Source organism: Hyperoodon ampullatus (assembly GCF_949752795.1).
Source record: "Hyperoodon ampullatus genome assembly, chromosome: 16".
NCBI classification, from domain to species: Eukaryota; Metazoa; Chordata; class Mammalia; order Artiodactyla; family Ziphiidae; genus Hyperoodon; species Hyperoodon ampullatus.
In genome coordinates this window covers 10,320,059-10,342,649 of record NC_136929.1, presented here as the reverse complement: position 1 = coordinate 10,342,649, position 22,591 = coordinate 10,320,059, and the positions used below count along the sequence as shown (strand labels likewise).

Here is a 22,591-nt window from a genome sequence, read left to right as displayed (position 1 = left end):
GGTCAAAAACACATTCTCTATGGTTTAAAATTTGCTTTTCATAGCTGGTTCTTTGATTCATCTGGAATTTACTCTCGAGTATGCTGTAAGGTAGAAATGTCAGTTTAACTTCTGAGATCTGGACAATCAGTTAATTATCCCAGCACCACTGTGGATGGTCTCATCTTCTCCACTGACCTGTTGTGCTACTTCTGCTTCATATACACATGGGTCCCTCCTAGGGCTTTCTGTTCTATCCTGTAAGCCTAACTTTCTATCCCTGTAACAATGATGGCACTATTATACTTACCATAGCTTGTTTTTCCACATTTTTGTTCATGCTTACCCCTGTAAGAGTCTTATCAATCTAATTTATTTCAACAAACCAGTTTTTCTCACTCTTGAGCTTTTCTATAAGTTACTTTGTTTTCTATATCACTAATTTTCTGTTCTTTTATCTTTGTTATTTTCTTCCTCCCATTTTCCTCTATTTCACTTTGTTGCTCTGATTATAATTTATTGATTTGTGTATTTGGCATGTTAATCATCACTATTTGATTCTTCTCTAACATATACACTTAAAAGCTATAAATTTCCATCTAATTACTGATTTATCTATACCTTTTGAGTTTTGTTTTTTTTTTTCTTTTTGCGGTACACGGGCCTCTCACTGTTGTGGCCTCTCCCGTTGCGGGGCAGAGGCTCTGGACGCTCAGGCTCAGCGGCCATGGCTCACGGGCCCAGCCGCTCCACGGCATGTGGGATCTTCCCGGACCGGGGCATGAACCCATGTCCCCTGCATCCGCAGGCAGACTCTCAACCACTGCGCCACCAGGGAAGCCCTACCTTGTGAGTTTTAATGTGATTTTTATAAATGATTTATCTAAATGCTTTGTGATTTTCTATTCTGATTTCTTCTGTAACTCAAAAATTATTTAGAATGCTGTCTTAATATTTCCAAATTATGGGGAATTTTTTGCTATGTTTTAAAATTGTGATAGAGAACATGTTGTGTACATTATCAATTCTTTGGTAATTATTGTTTTATGACTTTGTAGATGATACATTTTGTACTTGATACATTTTGTACTTGATACATTTTGTACTTGAAAGTAGTACATAGTCTCAAATTGTCAGAGTCAGAGGCCTTTATATGTCCATTGGACCAAATGTTTTCATTGTGTCAAATCTAACATGTTCTTTTTGTTCTGATTTATGAGTTTCTTAGAGAAATACATTACTATCTATCTTTCATCGGATTTTGGATTTCCTAGCTTTTTAAAATAATTTGGTTAAATATTGCTTTGTGGGCTTCCCTGGTGGCGCAGTGGTTGAGAGTCCGCCTGCCGATGCAGGGGACACGGGCTCGTGCCCCGGTCCGGGAAGATCCCACATGCCGCGGAGTGGCTGGGCCTGTGAGCCATGGCCACTGAGCCTGCGCGTCTGGAGCCTGTGCTCCGCAATGGGAGAGGCCACAACAGTGAGAGGCCCGCATACCGCAAAAAAAGAAAAAAAAAAAAAATATATATATATATTGCTTTGTATATTTTGAGATTCAGGAATTCTATATTCTTGTGGTCATTAGTTTCTTTTGTCATTATTTAATTACACTGTTTATTCCTAATAATGAATTTTGTTTTAAATTAATTTTTTCTATATTAATAATGCTAAACCACTTTTTATCACTAACTGCAAACAAATACTTTTCTCTGAACATAGAGACATGAGTATCATTCCTTTACTAAACAAATCTAGATATTTTAGAAGGTTGAACTCTGAAAGGATCCAAAAGAATAATAAGCATGGTGGTATCATCTGACCATTAATATATGAAAACCTCTGAAAGTCTATTATTATGAAATTAAGTTTATTAATCAAGCATATTATCTTATAGTAGGGAAATTAAAAAATAGGTATTACTGGCATAGACTTTGAACTTTTTAAACAGGCTTCCATTTTCTAGGGAAGACACAATTTTGCATAATTCTGAATTGTGAAAACATTGCCTCCAAAGCTTACCTATTGTCCATATCTTTAGATCTCTCTATTGCCTGTATATTTGGAAATCTATTTATATACCTTGGGAATGACCATTAGAATGTGAGCTCCATGAGGGTAGAAATCTTCATATGTTTAGTTTTTAGTTTATGTATTTAGTTCCTTATGTCCTCAGGGTCAAGAGCGCCTGGCACCTAGTAAGCGCTCAAAGAAATATGTTGAATGAGTGAATAAAAAAATGAATAAATGTGTTATATAGGAAGTAGCTCATGCACGACCACCTAAAAAACTTGCCGAAAAAAATCTTTCCTAAAAGGTTCACATAATTTAGAAATTTATATCTCCAGTGAACTGGTCATGTTTTTAATGTCTGTTACACAATTTCTTCCACTCTTCCGCTTTCCCTAAGCACCCTTTTGAGCTAACATCCACACTCCCCTTTCTCAGGCCAAGAGGCCTCTTTCCTCCTTCCGAACAGGACTACGACCAGTATTGTAAGCAGACCTCCTGTTATTCTTATTTCAGCCATTCCTCTAAGTTCGAGAGCTGCAATTAATTATGCACCTGCTTTCCGTTATGGGACGTTTTATGTTGTTTCATTTATGCTGCTGAATTGTGAGCTACCTTAGGACTGAGTTCGTCTGAAATCAGATCTGCTCAGAGGGCCTGGGAAGGTGTTCTGAGCAAGCAGTACCTAGACTCTGCTAACTGACTGATTAGCTTCAGCCCGCGATCTGCAATTCCCAGTGTCTGCTCCATGGCATGGCTCAAAGGTATCTAAAAAGACCCATCTTCCTCTTTCCGCGTGGTATTAAATTGAACACACTGTTGGGCTTAAAGGAACTCGTTTATGAATGTGTTAAAGTAAAACAGGGGGCTGGGCAATATGATCTCTATTTTTCTTTCTCTCTCTAAATTCCATGTTTCTGTGAGTTGGAGTAGTGTTGCGGCCCAAAGAGGGGGATTTTCAACTCGAACCCTTTGAAAGGCAGAACCAGATGACATCCTCATTAGGCACACATCAAAGGTGGCAATTCGCTGAGTAACTGGTACCACACACTTGGAACCTGGGGGGATGTGAATGAGACAGTCCCGTGTGCAGCTACACAAACCAAAGGGCCCGGCTATGAATGGCATGCAGTAGCATGGTGCAATGCAGGCAAATCTAGCTTTAGTTCAATGCAGCGCATCAGGCGACATTTTTATACCCTTGAATGGCAGTAATGGGCACCACTTCTGAATCCTGGCCCCAGTTTCCACTCCTTATAAGCCCCACACAATGATTTTACCTCTGTAGTCTGCTTTTCCTTCAACTGTGCATTTCAGGGTTGTGAGAATAGAGAGATGAGTGTGTAAAACCTCAGTGCATGATTCCAGAGGAAGGCTGACCCTCACCCAACAGAGGGCATCTCAGCCACGTCCAGAAGACCGACATCGAAAGTTTCTCCCGAGCTCTCTTTTTGACAGGAAACTACAGTTGCTGTTTTCTATTTGTGAGCTCTTACACTGATCATTAGAGCTGTTATGAACTCGGCATGCTTCCCGAATTCATAAAGTATGCAAAGTTTTTATGCGAAATTAGAAAAATCTTTTTGTCCTATGAATTAGGATTTTACAGTTTCTACCGCAACCCTCACCCCCATCCCATCAAAATTCTGAGTTCACCTACTGAGTTACACAGAAGCATCCAATTTACACTTAGTGAAAAGCATATTACCTGCAATCAGTGCATCGGTTTCGGCTACTGTATTTTATTTATTTATTTATTTATTTTGCGGTACACGGGCCTCTCACTGTTGTGGCCTCTCCTGTTGTGGAGCACAGGCTCCGGACGCGCAGGCTCAGTGGCCATGGCTCACGGGCCCAGGCGCTCCGCGGCATGTGGGATCCTCCCGGACTGGGGCATGAACCCGTGTCCCCTGCATCGGCAGGCGGACTCTCAACCACTGCACCACCAGGGAAGCCCAGCTACTGTATTTTAATAACTTGCCGCACATTCTTTCAATTTGAACAATAGGAGATGCGCTTTTCGGTCCTTGGCAAATTAATGACACCATTACCCAAAGAGGAAATTTAGCAAGAGAACTGTGCTCTGAAATAATGTGCCTGAAAGGCAGCAATGAGGTAGCTTGTAAAATAGTTATAGAGATTATTTACACCGGTCACTTTACAGTTTAATGCGACTTCACGCCGTGTGTGGAAAAGGGAACTCAAAATGAGCAGCTAGGAAAGAATAAACGCTGTGGAATTCAAACCAAGAATTCTTACCTTGTTTTCATTGAAATTAGCAATAACTACTCCAACAAAAAGGGTCAGTCCAATCATGCAACCCAGGAATACAAAAACATGAATATAGATTCCATGCATCTGTATAAATGAAAAATACGGTTATTCATCAAAGCCAACGAAAGCAGCTGTGGTAACATTCAAAGGATTCCAGTGCGTGCTTACCGGACCCACGCGATGAATAATAACATCCCTCACTTCCACCCAGCCTTTCAAGGAGAGAACTTCAAATAATGCCAGCATAGCATTGCCCACATTGTCGAAATTAAAGTTCCGAGGATTCGCCCTGCAAGTCAGAAAGAGGAATGTTCCGTGGAATTCCAGTGAGAAGCACCCTAAGGCAATATCTATAGCTCTTTACAATCTTGGGTGCAAAGTATAGGTGGCACTTGTTTGCTAACTCATACGAATGCATCAATGTGTTAGAATTTATTAATTATGCAGTTAATTATTAGGCAATGATGGGGTGTTCTCAATCGAAAACAATAAAATGCTATGTCCCTCGACATGTAGCTCCAGAGGTTCTGCAATGTTTCTGTCTGGTCTTGATTAGTATACCGAGGACTTTCTGGTTAGAACTTGTGCAGGAGATTCTTACAAAAGGGGCCTTGGAGTTTAGATGTGAATTTTGAAATGGTTTTACATTAGAAAACCTTCCTAAAGGCATGAATTACAAATCCTGGTGTTAGTACAGAAAGTGTAAAATGAGTAGAATTTGGCCACTTTATTTAATTCTGTGTCATCACGTGAGCAGCATGCTGTGACCTAGTGATGCTTTAGAGGCTCCTGAGGTGACACATACCCTATGTGTCTCCAGATCACCCCCTCCCAGGTGGGTGTTTTTCTCTCATTAACTCCAGATGTTCTCAGCAGATACTTCTTGTAGACCCCAGTGTATAGTGTGCTGTCTACCGCACAGTTAACTCCTGAGTTCTAAAACATTTTGGACCCTCTATTTTTGGGGGGTCAGGGGATGTCTCATTTCTTATTTTTCTGACATGTGTATACTTTTTTCTTTCCACTAACATCTTTCTACTACACTGCATCTCCCCTAGTCATTACAGGTCTTAGCTAACATATTTGTTAACAGAAGAAGATTACAGTGTTTTTTTTTTTAATCCCCCTTTTCTGAGGCTATTTTAAATAATTAAAAGATTCAGACAACCACATGCTGGAAAATCATGACTATCACCACATTTCCTGAGTTTGATGACCTGAGCTCAGGATTATTGACTAGAGTAGGCCTACTGAAGCCTAGCTGAATTTTATATATATATATATATATATATATATATATATATATATATATATATATATATATTTTTTTTTACTGAATTATATTTTGATAATTTTTTTTTCTTGCTAGCACATTTATCAAAAGTTAACCTTCACAGGAGGCAACATTCTAGCGGGATTCCGGTTTAGTATTTTTCTACCACCTTTTATGGTTTTTAAAACTAGAGACTATCATGAGATATACTTTTATAAGTTTTCTTTTTTTAATACTAAATATGTGGGAATCTAATAAGAAAACATAAAACCGAGACTGACTTGTTTTTAAAGGTTTAAAGCTGATTGGTAGAAATGTTTTCTATATAGTAAAAAAGCCCCACTCAGAGATTAATATTTAGGGATTCTGATTTATATTTTTTTAAGTATGAAAGACAAGCATATTCTCTTGGATTTTTCCCACAATCTTTCCTTTTGGGGGTTTCAATTAAATTTAATATATTTTACAGCAGACAGACTCTGTAAGGATTCTACAGATGCCACAATTTTCTTGAATAAGGATTTTTTTTTAAACCAAGTGAGTCAGCTCTCAGATCTGATGTTGAACTTTCTTACCCATCCATTTTCTTTATGTAAAAGTGCTTTTTTAAAGCTGAATTTGCAGCAACCCAAACTATTCTCATGTTCCACATCCTTTAGAAGTTAGAATATGTTAAAATATACTTTCAGGCTAAAGCAAGAAAAGTAAAATGGAGAATCACAGACTTAAATTGCTGGAAGAATATACCACATTAAAAGTCTCAGTTTTAATCATATTGGATATGTTTATGCTTTGTTCATGATACTAAAATTGGAAAGTTTGAAGCTTTACCAATAACTACAGAGGACTTCAACAAATCCCAAACACAATCCATTATTGTCATTTTTCCTGTTGTCCTCCCTTGATCTGGAAGGCTATTTAAATATTATCTTTTCTGGTTAATTTTTAAAAGATTACAATCTTGTCTATCCAATTCAGAAAAATGAAGAATCAGTTCTGACCTCACAATCTGAGTTTTCTACCTCCCAGTGACAAGTGCTCCAGGGGCCCCAGGTCATGATAAGGAGAGCTGCTTCTCCTCTGGGAAGATGGGGGTGCCATGGAGGAGAGGAATCTAGCCTCTGCCCTGGGATGTGGAAATGCAGGGGATGACATGGTCCAAAATGGTACCCTGTATCTTACACAGCTCTGCCATCTAAAGAAATGAGAAACTAGTACTTTCTGGAATGCAGACTGCTTTTTGCCTCACGCTTTGGTAATAGCAATTTGAGTTTCCACAGCCTGCAACAGTCTTACCTCTGCCTCGCCCCTCACTCTCACCTGCCTGTGGCTCCTTCCGCTTTCACCTGCCCAATTCCTATTCACCCTTCAAGAGTTAACTGTGTGTCTTCTCCTCTAGGTCCTTCTCCATGGTCCAGTCATGGTTTGGATTAGGAGCCTCTCTCCTGCGAGTACCACTGAACCCTTTGCCTCTCCGTACCCTAGCATCAGAGGCTGATACATCACGGAGCAAAAGAAACTTAAAGGTAAGCCTCAGGGCCCCTCCCTGACACAGGTCCCTTCCAAGACTCAGGAAGGGGCCCAGGAGTGAGTTCACATAGTCATATGTTCCTGTTAAACTTAAAAAAGCGAAGTAGTTTTATATTCTTTTTCTTAGAGAGTGTACCCAAATTGTTTGAGCCTTAGACTCGACAAAAAAAATCTGATCTCTTTCTGCCTAGAATGTATTACAGTGTAATTTGAAATTACCTAGAGGTAAGCTTCTGGTGAACTTCAAGTGAGTTTAGGGGCTTATTTATGTAGCATTAAAACTTCAGCATATTGTATGAAATTATTTTAAATTTTATTTTCTGTTCTCCATTGGACTTCTAGCTCTTAGGGGTCAGAGGCCATAGCTTGTTCCTAGTGACAGCATAATTCCTGGCCAAGAGTGAACACTTAGTAAATATGTTTATTGTAAAACTGAATGCTTTGTTGATTTCTCTCCCATGCATTTCCTTTTCCTAAATCCCAGACCTCTGCTTAAGACAAAACACACAATATTTATAATATATGATATGTTTAATCCTTTTTACCAAGGTAATTTTTATCTCATCAAGTCTGAGTGATTTGGAAGAAAATGAATGTATTCATCTGAAGAGAGAATGCAGAAGCCAGACTGTCTCCTGAATTAGCTAGTGCATACTTATGTCCTAATTATAATTATCATAGCATTCCTCTAGGCTAATTCCCAGATATAAGTTATTTTCTTAATCATAAATTAGCCAATATAAAATTACAACATTTTCAGCTGCTAACTCTTGACGAGATTATTGGAGAAACAAAATGTGAAAATTATCATGGTTACAGTTGACATTTATTTGATGAAAGATTTATATTTCGCTAAAACTAACCCAAGTCACAATATTCTGAACAAATGGGAAAAGCTATTGTGCTAACGTTCAAGGGATGTCCCTCTGTTTGCTTACGCTTTTAAAATGTCATTGAACTTGAAGTCCTTAATAATAGCTTACATGAAACATTACATTTCAGTTAGCTGATTTGAAAATCTTAGCTGGTTTTATGGAACAGGTTGAAAGCCGTACGGTCCAACCGGAAACAGCTCACCCTCCTCCTAACGCTACCTTCCAGTGCACCCTACTCGCTTCCTGACACCTTGGGGAGAGCCCAGAGCTTTTTGGTATATAGTCAGCCTCATTCTAAAATGCCCACTCCATTCAAACCTGTACCAGGATCCCACCCTCAGCAGCTCAAGCCTGACCCGTGGTCTGAGAAGGGAAAAAGAGTGTCAGCCACTCTGGTCCACTCCTCCTCTTGGTGACTGCCTGGGTCTTACAAGATGGGGTGGGATGCAGCTGAGGTTAGAGACATCACATCTTGCGTGTCTGACTCTGCTGGACTGTGGCCATTGGCCTCTCCTCACAGCAGCCGTTTTTCCTTCTCGGAGCTCATTTTGGTGTTCCCAAGAAACACTCCATGTTTGAACAGTGTTTCTAGCTTCTGTGAGCTTGGCACTTGAGCATCTGTCGCACATACAGACGCTGGACGCACTGTGTTCTGGACACGCGGTAAGATGCCTGCGTCACCCTTCCTGGCCTTGTGCCTCCCTCGTCCTCCTCCCCACCTTGAGACGAGCCCTTTTCAGGGTGTGCTTTTCAAACACAAACCAACTAACCCAGAGTCCACCGCCCCCCACCACCACCAATCACCTCCTCTATCAGGCTGTCCCACTCTGGGCCACCATCCACCTGCCTCAATCACCCCAGTGCCAGGTACCAGACCACAATGGATGGCCTCTATGCTCTAGAGCCCATTAAAATTATTCAAACTAGCCATCCCTAAGCCTGCTTGCCCCGCCTCACCCATTCCTTCCCAGGGAAACCACAGTAAAGGCTCTCGGCACCAGCTCTCCCCGCCTCTCTGCCTGCTGACCGGCCCTGGTGCTTCCCCAGGTGGTCCCCCGTGGAGTGGCATGCCCCCTCCTCTTGGGAACGATGAGTAACAAACTGTCTTTTCAGTGGTAGTGCTCTCGAACTGTCGGCTTTACTGTACCTCACATTTTCTCTGACTACACTCCCCAGCATGAGGATGCCCCAGTGTGCGCTTCCTGCTGTGAGTGTAGCCTCTGGGTGATTCTCAGCTCCGACTCCTGGAAATGTTCCCACAGCTTCTTCCCATAGGGGCACCCTGTCCGCAGCACACAGCCCTTTGCAGCAGGGTTCCAACAAGAAGGCTCAGGTCAGGTGGCCCTTGGCAGGGATGACATGGCCCTCCAGAAGCAGCAGATCACCCCATCTTCCCAGATGGTGACGAGCAGCTTGCCCGCAAGAGCCTCTCTTCTTGCCTTGTCAAACTCTGATATCAACTGGTCCTTCCAGGGGTCCTCGTAGGAATAGAAGCGCCGTCCACCTTTCCCCACAGGGAAGGTGGCGTGATGCCATAGCACTCTCTGCTCTTGACTTCATTCACTACCATGATGTTATCTTTGAATGCAGTGTTTTCTTTTACAGGAGCTGGGTGATGGATGATGTTTTAGTAAGTTCTGATGGGGTTGGTTTAGTTGGCCTCTTTAGAATGTCAAGATACTTGAATCTCCCCTTGACATCAACTTTGAGACTTTAGACAAAATTCCAAAAAAATTTGGAAAAAGAAATTGATGTCCCGATATAAGTAAATTATTTACGGTATAATAATGAGTTTTAATCTCACAACAAAATAAACATTTTATGCTTCTTTAATTTTTTATTGTAATGTAAATTAGACTGCTTTTCTAGTTAACACTGGGATAAAGATATTCCCATGTGTTATATACTTCTCTACCCATGCTCAAGCCTCACATCCAAAATTAATCTTTTTTCCATAGTTCTTTGGTATTAAAAGAAAACCAATATAAATTGTTTTGAATTGTTTTATGAAAGTGAATTTCATATTAGAGAAATGCCAAAGCAGGTAACAACGAGTCAAGGGTACAACTGGGTGAAATGCTATTCCTTTTAAAGAGTTTTGACATTTAGTAGAGAACATCAATTGTGACAAAAGCAGAGCAGTTTCTGTGGTTCACTCATTATTCTAAGAGGTAAAAATGAAATAAAAAGAAAACAGATAACGATTTAAAAGGACAAATGAAGTTGATGGAACACTCTGTGCATCAGTGAAGCAGACTGAGAGATTTCATTCATAGTCATTAGGGAAATGGTTGAGAAAGAAGGTACCAGATGCTTCTGGCTTTGATGTAAATGCTTTGAAAACTTATTTTAAAAAATTTTTTAAAGAGGCAGTTAGATAAAATCAATTGTGTTACTGATTATTGCCTTCCAGGGTTTCAATAACAAAATCGTTCAATGTAAATGGGTTTTAAAACTGAAAGAGTTTTATGATTTAGGCTTCTCTACAACTGTTATGAGGACATCAGATCTTCCTTAAAGATATAAAGTCAGTATGAGTTTAGTTTTAATTTGATTAAAATTGTTAAAATTTTTAAAAATTGGTTTAAAAGTTGAATTAAGATTTGATTAGGAGCCGGAGGAAGATGGCGGAAGAGTAAGACGCGGAGATCACCTTCCTCCCCACAGATACATCAGAAATTCATCTACACGTGGAACAACTCCAACAGAACACCTACTGAACGCTGACAGAAGACCTCAGACCCCCCAAAAGGCAAGAAACTCCCCACATACCTGGGTAGGTCAAAAGAAAAAAAGAATAAACAGAGACAATAGGTTATGGACGGGACCTGCACCAGTGGGAGGGAGCCGTGAAGGAGGGAAGGTTTCTACACACTACAAGCCCCTTCGAGGGCGGAGACTGCAGGTGGCGGAGGGGGAAAGCTTCGGAGTAGCGGAGGAGAGCACAGCAACAGGGGTGTGGAGGGCAAAGCAGAGAGATTTTGGCACAGAGGATCGGTGCCCTCAGGCACACACCAGCCCGAGAGACTTGTCTGCTCGGCCGCCAGAGTGGGCGGGGCTGGGAGCTGAGGCTCGGGTATCGGCTTTCAGTCGGAGCGCAGGGAGAGGTCTGGGGCTGGCGGCAGGAAGAGACCCTGAAGGGGTTAGTGCTAGCCCGGAGGGAGTCCGGGGAAAGGGTCTGGAGCTACCGGAGAGGCAAGAGACTTTTTTCCCTTTTGTTGCCTGGTGCGCGAGGAGAGGGCATTCCCCTCCCTCCCCTCTGCCTGAGTGAGCCAGAGCCCCCGAATCAGCGGCTCCTTTAAACCCGTCCTGTCTGAGCGAAGAACGGACGCCCTCCGGCGACCTACGCGCAGAGGCGGGGCCAGGTCCAAGGCTGAGACCCGGGAGCTGTGAGAGCAGAGACAGGGAAATCTCTCTGTGCAGCCTCCGAGGCAGCGGATTAAAGCTCCACGGTCCATTTGATGTGCCCTGCGTCTGTGGAGTGCATGAATGGACAGCGAATCATCCCAAATTGAGGAAGTGGACCTTGAGGACAAGATTTAAGACTTCCCCCCCCCTTTTTTTTCCTCTTTTTACAACGAATTATCTCAAATTAAGGAGGTGGACTTAGCAAGATTTCAGACTTTTCGCCCTTTTCCTCTTTTTACAACGAATTATCCCAAATCGAGGAGGTGGACTTGGAGAGCAAGATTTTTGATTTTTCCCCCTGCTCTCTTTTTGTGAATGTGTATGTGTAATCTTCTGTGTAAGATTCTCTCTGTATAGCTTTGCTTCCACCATATGTCCCAGGGTTCTTTCGGTCCGTGTTTTTTTTCAATAATTACTTTTTAATTTTAATAACGCTACTATATTTCATACTTTATTCTATTTTACTTTACCTGCTCTTTCTTTTTTTCCTCCCTTCCCTTCCTCCCTCCCTCTCTCCGCTCCTCCTTTCCTTCTTTCTTTTTCTTTCCTCCATCCCTCCCTCCCTCCCACCCTTCTTCTTTCCACTTTCTTTTTCTTTCCTTCCTCCCTCCCTCCCTCCCTCCTGTCTTTCTTTCTTTCTTTCTTTCCTTCCTCCCTCCCTCCCTCTCTTCTTCCATTCACTCTTCCTTTTGCTTTCATTCCTCCCTCCCTCCCTCCTTTCTTTCCTTTCTTTCCATCCTTCCTCCCTCCCTCCTTTCTTTCTTCCTTCCTTCCTTCCTTACTTCCCTTCTTCCTTTCTTTCAATCTCTCTTTCTTTCTTCTACTAATTATTTCTTTCTACTTTTTCTCACTGTTATTCTGAGCCGGGTGGATGAAAGGCTCTTGGTGCTGCAGCCAGGAGTTAGTGCTGTGCCTCTGAAGTGGGAGAGCCAACTTCAGGACACGGGTCCACAAGAGACCTCCCAGCTCCACATAATATCAAGCAGCGAAAATCTCCCAGGGATCTCCATCTCAACACCAGCACCCAGCTTCAGTCAACGACCAGCAAGCTACAGTGCTGGTCACCCTATGCCAAGCAAATAGCAAGGCAGGAACACAACCCCACCCATTAGCAGAGAGGATACCTAAAAACATAATAAGGCCACAGGCACCCCAAAACACACCACCAGACGTGGACCTGTCCACCAGAAAGACAAGATCGAGCTTCAACCACCAGAACACAGGCATTAGTCCCCCCCACCAGGAAGCCTACACAACCTACTGAAACAACCTTAGCCACGGGGGACAGACACCAAAAACAACGGGAACTACGAATCTGCAGCCTGCAAAAAGGAGACCCCAAACACAGTAACATAAGCAAAATGAGAAAGCAGAAAAACACACAGCAGGTGAAGGAGCAAGATAAAAACCTACCAGACCTAACAAATGAAGAGGTAATAGGCAGTCTACCTGAAAAAGAATTCAGAATAATGATAGTAAAGCTGATCCAAGATTCTATTTCCCAGATCCAAAATCTTGGAAATAGAATAGACAATATGCAAGAAACAGTTAACAAGGACCTAGAAGAACTAAAGATGAATCAAGCATCGATTAAAAACACAATAAATGAAATGAAAAATACTCTAGATGGGATCAATAGCAGAATAACTGAGGCAGAAGAACGGATAAGTGAGGTGGAAGATAAAATAGTGGAAATAACTGATGCAGAGAAAAATAAAGAAAAAAGAATGAAAAGAACAGAGGACAGTCTCAGAGACCTCTGGGACAACATTAAACGCACCAACATTCGAATTATAGGGGTTCCAGAAGAAGAAGAGAAAAAGAAAGGGACTGAGAAAATATTTGAAGAGATTATAGTTGAAAACTTCCCTAATATGGGAAAGGAAATAGTTAATCAAGTCCAGGAGGCACAGAGAGTCCCATACAGAATAAATCCAAGAAGAAATACGCCAAGACACATATTAATCAAACTGTCAAAAATTAAACACAAAGAAATCATATTAAAAGCAGCAAGGGAAAAACAACAAATAACACACAAGGGAATCCCCATCAGGTTAACAGCTGATCTCTCAGCAGAAACTCTACAAGCCAGAAGGGAGTGGCAGGACATAATTAAAGTGATGAAGGAGAGAAACCTGCAACCAAGATTACTCTACCCAGCAAGGATCTCATTCAGATTTGATGGAGAAATTAAAACCTTTACAGACAAGCAAAAGCTGAGAGAGTTCAGCACCACCAAACCAGCTTTACAACAAATGCTAAAGGAACTTCTCTAGGCAAGAAACACAACAGAAGGACTATACCTACAATAACGAACCCAAAGCCATTAAGGAAATGGGAATAGGAACATACATATCAATAATTACCTTAAATGTAAATGGACTAAATGCTCCCACCAAAAGACACAGAGTGGCTGAATGGATACAAAAACAAGACCCATATATATGCTGTCTACAAGAGACCCACTTCAGACCTAGAGACACATACAGATTGAAAGTAAGGGGTTGGAAAAAGATATTCCATGCAAATGGAAATCAAAAGAAAGCTGGAGTAGCAATTCTTATATCAGACAAAATAGACTTTAAAATAAAGACTATTAGAAGAGACAAAGAAGGACACTACATAACGATAAAGGGATCGATCCAAGAAGAAGATATAACAATTGTAAATATTTATGCACCCAACATAGGAGCACCTCAATACATAAGGCAAATACTAACAGCCATAAAAGGGGAAATCGACAGTAACACAATCATAGTAGGGGACTTTAACACCCCACTTTCACCAATGGACAGATCATCCAAAATGAAAATAAATAAGGAAACACAAGCTTTAAATGATACATTAAACAAGATGGACTTAATTGATATTTATAGGACATTCCACCCAAAAACAACAGAATACACATTTTTCTCAAGTGCTCATGGAACATTCTCCAGGATAGATCATATCTTGGGTCACAAATCAAGCCTTGGTAAATTTAAGAAAATTGAAATTGTATCAAGTATCTTTTCTGACCACAATGCTATGAGACTAGACATCAATTACAGGAAAAGATCTGTAAAAAATACAAACACATGGAGGCTAAACAATACACTACTCAATAATGAAGTGATCACTGAAGAAATCAAAGAGGAAATTAAGAAATACTTAGAAACAAATGACAATGGAGACACGACGACCCAAAACCTATGGGACGCAGCAAAAGCAGTTCTAAGGGGGAAGTTTATAGCAATACAATCCCACCTTAAGAAACAGGAAACATTTTGAGTAAACAACCTGACCCTGCACCTAAAGCAATTAGAGAAAGAAGAACAAAAAACCCCCAAAGTTAGCAGAAGGAAAGAAATCATAAAGATCAGATCAGAAATAAATGAAAAAGAAATGAAGGAAACGATAGCAAAGATCAACCAAACTAAAAGCTGGTTCTTTGAGAAGATAAACAAAATTGACAAACCATTAGCCAGACTCATCAAGAAAAGAAGGGAGAAGACTCAAATCAGTAGAATTAGAAATGAAAAAGGAGAAGTAACAACTGACACTGCAGAAATACAAAAGATCATGAGAGATTACTATAAGCAACTCTATGCCAATAAAATGGACAACCTGGAAGAAATGGACAAATTCTTAGAAATGCACAACCTACCAAGACTGACTCAGGAAGAAATAGAAAATATGAATAGACCAATCACAAGCACTGAAATTGAAACTGTGATTAAAAATCTTCCATCAAACAAAAGCCCAGGACCAGATGGCTTCACAGGCGAATTCTATCAAACATTTAGAGAAGAGCTAACACCCATCCTTCTCAAACTCTTCCAAACAATATCAGAGGAAGGAACACTCCCAAACTCATTCTACGAGGCCACCATCACCTTGATACCAAAACCAGGCAAGGATGTCACAAAGAAAGAAAACTACAGGCCAATATCACTGATGAACATAGATGCAAAAATCCTCAACAAAATACTAGCAAACAGAATCCAACAGCACATTAAAAGGATCATACACCATGATCAAGTGGGGTTTATTCCAGGAATGCAAGGATTCTTCAATATACGCAAATCAATCAATGTGATACACCATATTAACAAGTTGAAGGAGAAAAACCATATGATCATCTCAATAGATGCAGAGAAAGCTTTCGACAAAATTCAACACCCATTTATGATAAAAACCCTGCAGAAAGTAGGCATAGAGGGAACTTTCCTCAACATAATAAAGGCCATATATGACAAACCCACAGCCAACATTGTCCTCAATGGTGAAAAACTGAAACCATTTCCACTAAGATCAGGAACAAGACAAGGCTGCCCACTCTCACCACTCTTATTCAACATAGTTTTGGAAGTTTTAGCCACAGCAATCAGAGAAGAAAAGGAAATAAAAGGAATCCAAATTGGAAAAGAAGAAGTAAAGCTGTCACTGTTTGCAGATGACATGATACTATACATAGAGAATCCTAAAGATGCTACCGAAAAACTACTAGAGCTAATCAATGAATTTGGTAAAGTAGCAGGATACAAAATTAATGCACAGAAATCTCTGGCATTCCTGTACACTAATGATGAAAAATCTGAAAATGAAATCAAGAAAACACTCCCATTTACCATTGCAACAAAAAGAATAAAATATCTAGGAATAAACCTACCTAAGGAGACAAAAGACCTGTATGCAGAAAATTATAAGACACTGATGAAAGAAATTAAAGATGATATAAATAGATGGAGAGATATACCATGCTCCTGGATTGGAAGAATCAATATTGTGAAAATGATTCTACTACCCAAAGCAATCTACAGATTCAATGCAATCCCTATCAAACTACCACTGGCATTTTTCACAGAAGTAGAACAAAAAATTTCAAAATTTGTTTGGAAAAACAAAAGACCCCGAATAGCCAAAGCAATCTTGAGAACGAAAAACGGAGCTGGAGGAATCAGGCTGCCTGACTTCAGACTATACTACAAAGCTACAGTAATTAAGACAGTGTGGTACTGGCATAAAAACAGAAAGATAGATCAGTGGATCAGGATAGAAAGCCCAGAGATAAACCCACGCACATATGGCCAACTTATCTTTGATAAAGGAGGCAGGAATGTACAGTGGAGAAAGGACAGCCTTTTCAATAAGTGGTGCTGGGAAAACTGGACAGGGACATGTAAAAGTATGAGATTAGATCATTCCCTAACACCATACACAAAAATAAGCTCAAAATGGATTAAAGACCTAAATGTAAGGCCAGAAACTATCAAACTCTTAGAGGAAAACATAGGTAGAACACTCTATGACATAAATCACAGCAAGATCCTTTTGGACCCACCTCCTAGAGAAATGGAAATAAAAACAAAGATAAACAAATGGGACCTAATGAAACTTCAAAGCTTTTGCACAGCAAAGGAAACCATAAAAAAGACCAAAAGACAACCCTCAGAATGGGAGAAAATATTTGCAAATGAAGCAACTGACAAAGGATTAATCTCCAAAATTTATAAACAGCTCATGCAGCTCAATAGCAAAAAAACAAACAACCCAATCCAAAAATGGGCAGAAGACTTAAATAGGCATTTCTCCAAAGAAGATATACAGACTGCCAACAAACACATGAAAGAATGCTCAACATCATTAATCATTAGAGAAATGCAAATCAAAACTACAATGAGATATCATCTCACACCAGTCAGAATGGCCATCATCAAGAAATCTAGAAACAATAAATGCTGGAGAGGGTGTGGAGAAAAGGGAACACTCTTGCACTGCTGGTGGGAATGTGAATTGGTACAGCCACTATGGAGAACAGTATGGAGGTTCCTTAAAAAACTAAAAATAGAACTACCATATGACCCAGCAATCCCACTACTAGGCATATACCCTGAGAAAACCATAATTCAAAAAGAGACATGTACCAAAATGTTCATTGCAGCTCTATTCACAATAGCCCGGAGCTGGAAACAACCTAAGTGTCCATCATCGGATGAATGGATAAAGAAGATGTGGTGGCACATATATACAATGGAATATTACTCAGCCATAAAAAGAAACGAAACTGAGCTATTTGTAATGAGGTGGATAGACCTAGAGTCTGTCATACAGAGTGAAGTAAGTCAGAAAGAGAAAGACAAATACCGTATGCTAACACATATATATGGAATTAAAAAAAAAAAAAATGTCATGAAGAACCTAGGGGTAAAACGGGAATAAAGACACAGACTTACTTGAGAATGGACTTGAGGATATGGGGAAGGGGAAGGGTAAGCTGTGACAAAGGGAAAGAGAGGCATGGACATATATACACTACCAAACGTAAGGTAGATAGATAGTGGGAAGCAGCCGCAGAGCACAGGGAGATCAGCTCGGTGCTTTGTGACCGCCTGGAGGGGTGGGATGGGGAGGGTGGGAGGGAGGGAGATGCATGAGGGAGGGGATGTGGGAACAGATGTATATGTATGACTGATTCACTTTGTTATAAAGCAGAAACTAATAAAAAAAAAAAAAAGAAAAAAAAAAAGATTTGATTAAAAATTGATAGAAAATCTTTTTTCTTTTAAGCCTCACTAATTTTTATTCTAAAAAATGTTTATTTTTATTGAAGTATAGTTGATTTACAATGTTGTTAGTTTCAGGTATACAGCAAAGTGCTTCAGCTATTATATATATATATATATATATATATATACATACACACACACACACATATACATGCTTCAGCTATATATACATATATATACACACATATACATACATATGTATATGTATATATATATAAATTCTTATATATATATTTATTTATATTTATATATACATAAATTATATATATATATAAATTATATATATATATATAAATTCTTTTTCAGATTCTTTTCCATTATGGTTTATTACAGGATATTGAATGTAGTTCCCTGTGCTATACAGTAGGATTTTATTTTTTATCTATTTTATATGTAGTAGTTTGTATCTGCTAATCCCATACTCCTAATTTATCCCCCCCCATCCTCTTTCCCCTTTGGTAACCATAAGTTTGTCTTCTATATCTGTGAGCCTTTTTCTGTTTTTTTAAATAAGTTCATTTGTATCAATTTTTTTTTAGATTCCACATATAAGCAATATATGATATTTGTCTTTGACTTACTTCAATTAGTATGATAATCCCTAGTTCCATTCATGTTGCTGCAAATGGCATTATTTCACTTTTTTAATAAGCCTCACTAATTTTTAAAGCTATGTGAGTCCAGATACGTACTTTAAAGTATTAGAAAAATACTGCAGTGATATTTCATTAGTTTCATGAAGCAACCTGGGGACTCAGTTTACTGCTTCCTCTCTTATTTATCATTTCTTTTATTTTTGCATCCTATTGTAATTCAGTGCTTTGCCTTGCATTACTTAAAATTATTTTAAGTAATTCTAGCAGAACTACTTTTAGTTTCATGCCATATTATACTGCTTTAAAACCTTATACTATATATACTTATAGAGAACATGGATGGACCATGAAGGCCCATTATGCTAAGTGAATAAGTCAGACAGAGAAAGATGAATACTGTATAATCTCACTTGTGTGTGTAACCTAAAAAAACAAAACAGAACAAAAACAAAAGCAACCCCCCCCCAACTAAACTCAATAGAAAAAGAGATCAGATTTGTGTTTACCAGAGGTGGGGGGAGGAGAGGAAGTGGAGAAAGATGGTCAAAGGTACAAACCTCCAGTTATAAGACAAATAAATACTAGGGATGTAATGTACAACATAGGGACTGTAGTTAACACTGCTGTGTGATACACAGGAAAGCTGTTAAGAGAATAGTAAGAGTTCTCATCATGAGGAGAATTTTTTTTCTTTTCTTTCAACTGGATCTATATGAGGTGATGGATGTTAACTAAACCTATTGTGATAATCATTTTACAATATATGTCAATTGAACCATCATGCTGTTTGCCTTAAACTTATACAGTGATGTATGGCAATTATTTCTCAATGAAACTGGGGAAAAACCCCTTATACTGACAAATATAGCATTTTTCAGGATATTTTTCTGATATGCTTACCAAACGCGGGGCACCCAAAATCCAGGTTTTTTCTCTCCAGGTCTTAATTTTAAATTTAAGTTCTTGGACACACTTACATTAATTCTGAATATTCCATTACAATCTTCCTAAAACAGGAAAAAAAATAAATAAATAAAAGGAGGAGGAAAAGAACCTGGTCAGAAAATGAAGTCAGAAAAGATAAGAAACATTTTTTATGTAGAATGACAGAGGTCTCTTATATAACAGCAGAGATGTGCATAGCTACTCAGCAAATAGTAACAAAGACTTCAGAGATAAGCAGGTGAAAGTTGATGCTGAAAATGTTAGTAAGTGGGCAAAGGATATGAACTGACATTCCTCCAAGTGAGAGATACAAATAGCCAATGAGCACATGAAAAGGTGCTCAGCATCATTAGTCATCAGGGAAATGCAAATCAAAACCACAATGGGGTAGCATTTCCCACTCACTAAGAAGGCTCTAATCAAGAAGTCAAATAGCAAACTGACGAGGATGTGCAGAAATCTTAATCCTCATACTAGAATCCTCATACACTGCTGGTGGGAATGGAAAATGGTGCAGCCACTTTGGAAAATAGTGTGGCACATCCTTAAATAATTAAAGAGTTACCACAGGACCCAGCAATTCTTCTCCTAGGTATCTACCCAACAGAAATGAAACATATATTCACATGGAAATTTGTACATGAATGTTTATATCATTATTATTATAAATAGCATTATTTACAATAGCTCAAAGGTGGAAACAATTCAAATGTCCATCAATCAACAAATACATAAACAAAATGTGGTCTATCCATACTGTGGAATATTATTCAGCCATAAAAATAATGAAGTACTGACACATGCTACAACATGGATGAACCTTGAAGATGTTATGCTAAGTGAAAAAGCCAGCCATCGAACACCACATATTATATGATTCCAACTGGAGACATGGCACCAGCAACTCAAGCTTCATGGCCTTTAAATGTGAGCTGTGTGATCCAAATGTTGGGGTATCTAGTTTCCCCTTTTCCTTGCGTTTGTCTCTTCTTTTCTAAAGGTAAACTGAAGTATCCCCTTCATCCACGTGACACGCTTGGCTTTGGCCTCTTATGTTAGGACTAGAAAAGAATTCGTCCAAATACAAAGACACGGGCCACTGCTCACTATGCCAATTTGTTTTGCAATTATTCTGCTTGTTCCTGATGGTCTTTTGATGGCTAAGTTTCCTTAGACTTTCCTTATGAGCTTCCCACACATACCTCATCATTCTGTGGAAAAGAATAAATGCCTCATGGTATCTGTATGTCTGTCCATCCACTGTGTGCCCTCCGTCCCCTATACAAGTCGTTACTCTTTAGCTTGGGCTGGGTATGAGCAGATAGTGTCAAATCACAAGGCTCTTAGGCCATTATTACTCCCCTGAGTCCTCCCCTATTCCTACGAGGCTTCATCTTGAAATGTTGTTATTATCTTTCTGGCCTCTACTCAGGGTGGACCTAAAATAACCCTTCTTTCCGTACATAAGCTTGTGGACTAAGGCATCAGCTCATTATTTCTGCCTTCGTTTAGCTCATTTGGTACACCATGGCCTTTATACCATGTTCCTTGCATGTCTTGTCAGGCTTATCAAAATTCCTGGAACCTCTGGGAAGGGGAGTTAAAGGAAGCAGCGACCCAGGCGATACCTTGTGAAATGGCGTAAGGTCTGCCCATCCTACGTTTGTCTCTTTCTTCTGCTCTGCGATACCTTGTGAAATGGCGTAAGGTCTGCCCATCCTACGTTTGTCTCTTTCTTCTGCTCTGCGATACCTTGTGAAATGGCGTAAGGTCTGCCCATCCTACGTTTGTCTCTTTCTTCTGCTCTGCGATACCCTGTGAAATGGCGTAAGGTCTGCCCATCCTACGTTTGTCTCTTTCTTCTGCTCTGCGATACCTTGTGAAATGGCGTAAGGTCTGCCCGTCCTACGTTTGTCTCTTTCTTCTGCTCTGCGATACCTTGTGAAATGGCGTAAGGTCTGCCCAGCCTACGTTTGTCTCTTTCTTCTGCTCTGCGATACCTTGTGAAATGGCGTAAGGTCTGCCCGTCCTACGTTTGTCTCTTCTGCTCTGCGATACCTTGTGAAATGGCGTAAGGTCTGCCCGTCCTACGTTTCTCTCTTCTGCTCTGCGATACCTTGTGAAATGGCGTAAGGTCTGCCCGTCCTACGTTTGTCTCTTCTGCTCTGCGGTACCCTGTGAAATGGCGTAAGGTCTGCCCATCCTACGTTTCTCTCTTCTGCTCTGCGATACCTTGTGAAATGGCGTAAGGTCTGCCCGTCCTACGTTTGTCTCTTCTGCTCTGCGATACCCTGTGAAATGGCGTAAGGTCTGCCCAGCCTACGTTTCTCTCTTTCTTCTGCTCTGCGATACCTTGTGAAATGGCGTAAGGTCTGCCCATCCTACGTTTCTCTCTTCTGCTCTGCGATACCCTGTGAAATGGCGTAAGGTCTGCCCGTCCTACGTTTGTCTCTTCTGCTCTGCGATACCCTGTGAAATGGCGTAAGGTCTGCCCGTCCTACGTTTGTCTCTTCTGCTCTGCGATACCTTGTGAAATGGCGTAAGGTCTGCCCGTCCTACGTTTGTCTCTTCTGCTCTGCGATACCCTGTGAAATGGCGTAAGGTCTGCCCAGCCTACGTTTCTCTCTTTCTTCTGCTCTGCGATACCTTGTGAAATGGCGTAAGGTCTGCCCATCCTACGTTTCTCTCTTCTGCTCTGCGATACCCTGTGAAATGGCGTAAGGTCTGCCCGTCCTACGTTTGTCTCTTCTGCTCTGCGATACCCTGTGAAATGGCGTAAGGTCTGCCCGTCCTACGTTTGTCTCTTTCTTCTGCTCTGCGATACCTTGTGAAATGGCGTAAGGTCTGCCCATCCTACGTTTGTCTCTTTCTTCTGCTCTGCGATACCTTGTGAAATGGCGTAAGGTCTGCCCAGCCTACGTTTGTCTCTTCTGCTCTGCGATACCCTGTGAAATGGCGTAAGGTCTGCCCGTCCTACGTTTGTCTCTTTCTTCTGCTCTGCGATACCTTGTGAAATGGCGTAAGGTCTGCCCATCCTACGTTTGTCTCTTTCTTCTGCTCTGCGATACCTTGTGAAATGGCGTAAGGTCTGCCCAGCCTACGTTTGTCTCTTCTGCTCTGCGATACCTTGTGAAATGGCGTAAGGTCTGCCCGTCC

The 22,591-nt window shown here is 40.4% G+C and overlaps 1 protein-coding gene across 4 annotated transcripts in view; it reads right to left on the bottom strand.

Annotated features, from left to right (window-relative positions):
- The window catches only part of NALCN (sodium leak channel, non-selective), a gene marked incomplete at both ends in the record, with an annotated part of 256,682 nt that overhangs the window by 24,584 nt on the left and 209,507 nt on the right, over positions 1–22,591 (bottom strand). For all 4 annotated transcript variants that reach the window (XM_079721892.1, XM_079721889.1, XM_079721890.1 and 1 more), the window contains 3 exons: positions 4,246–4,344; positions 4,429–4,549; positions 19,391–19,497. In XM_079721892.1, coding sequence (XP_079578018.1) covers positions 4,246–4,344; positions 4,429–4,549; positions 19,391–19,497 — 327 coding nt within the window. The remainder of the gene's footprint in view (positions 1–4,245; positions 4,345–4,428; positions 4,550–19,390; positions 19,498–22,591) is intronic.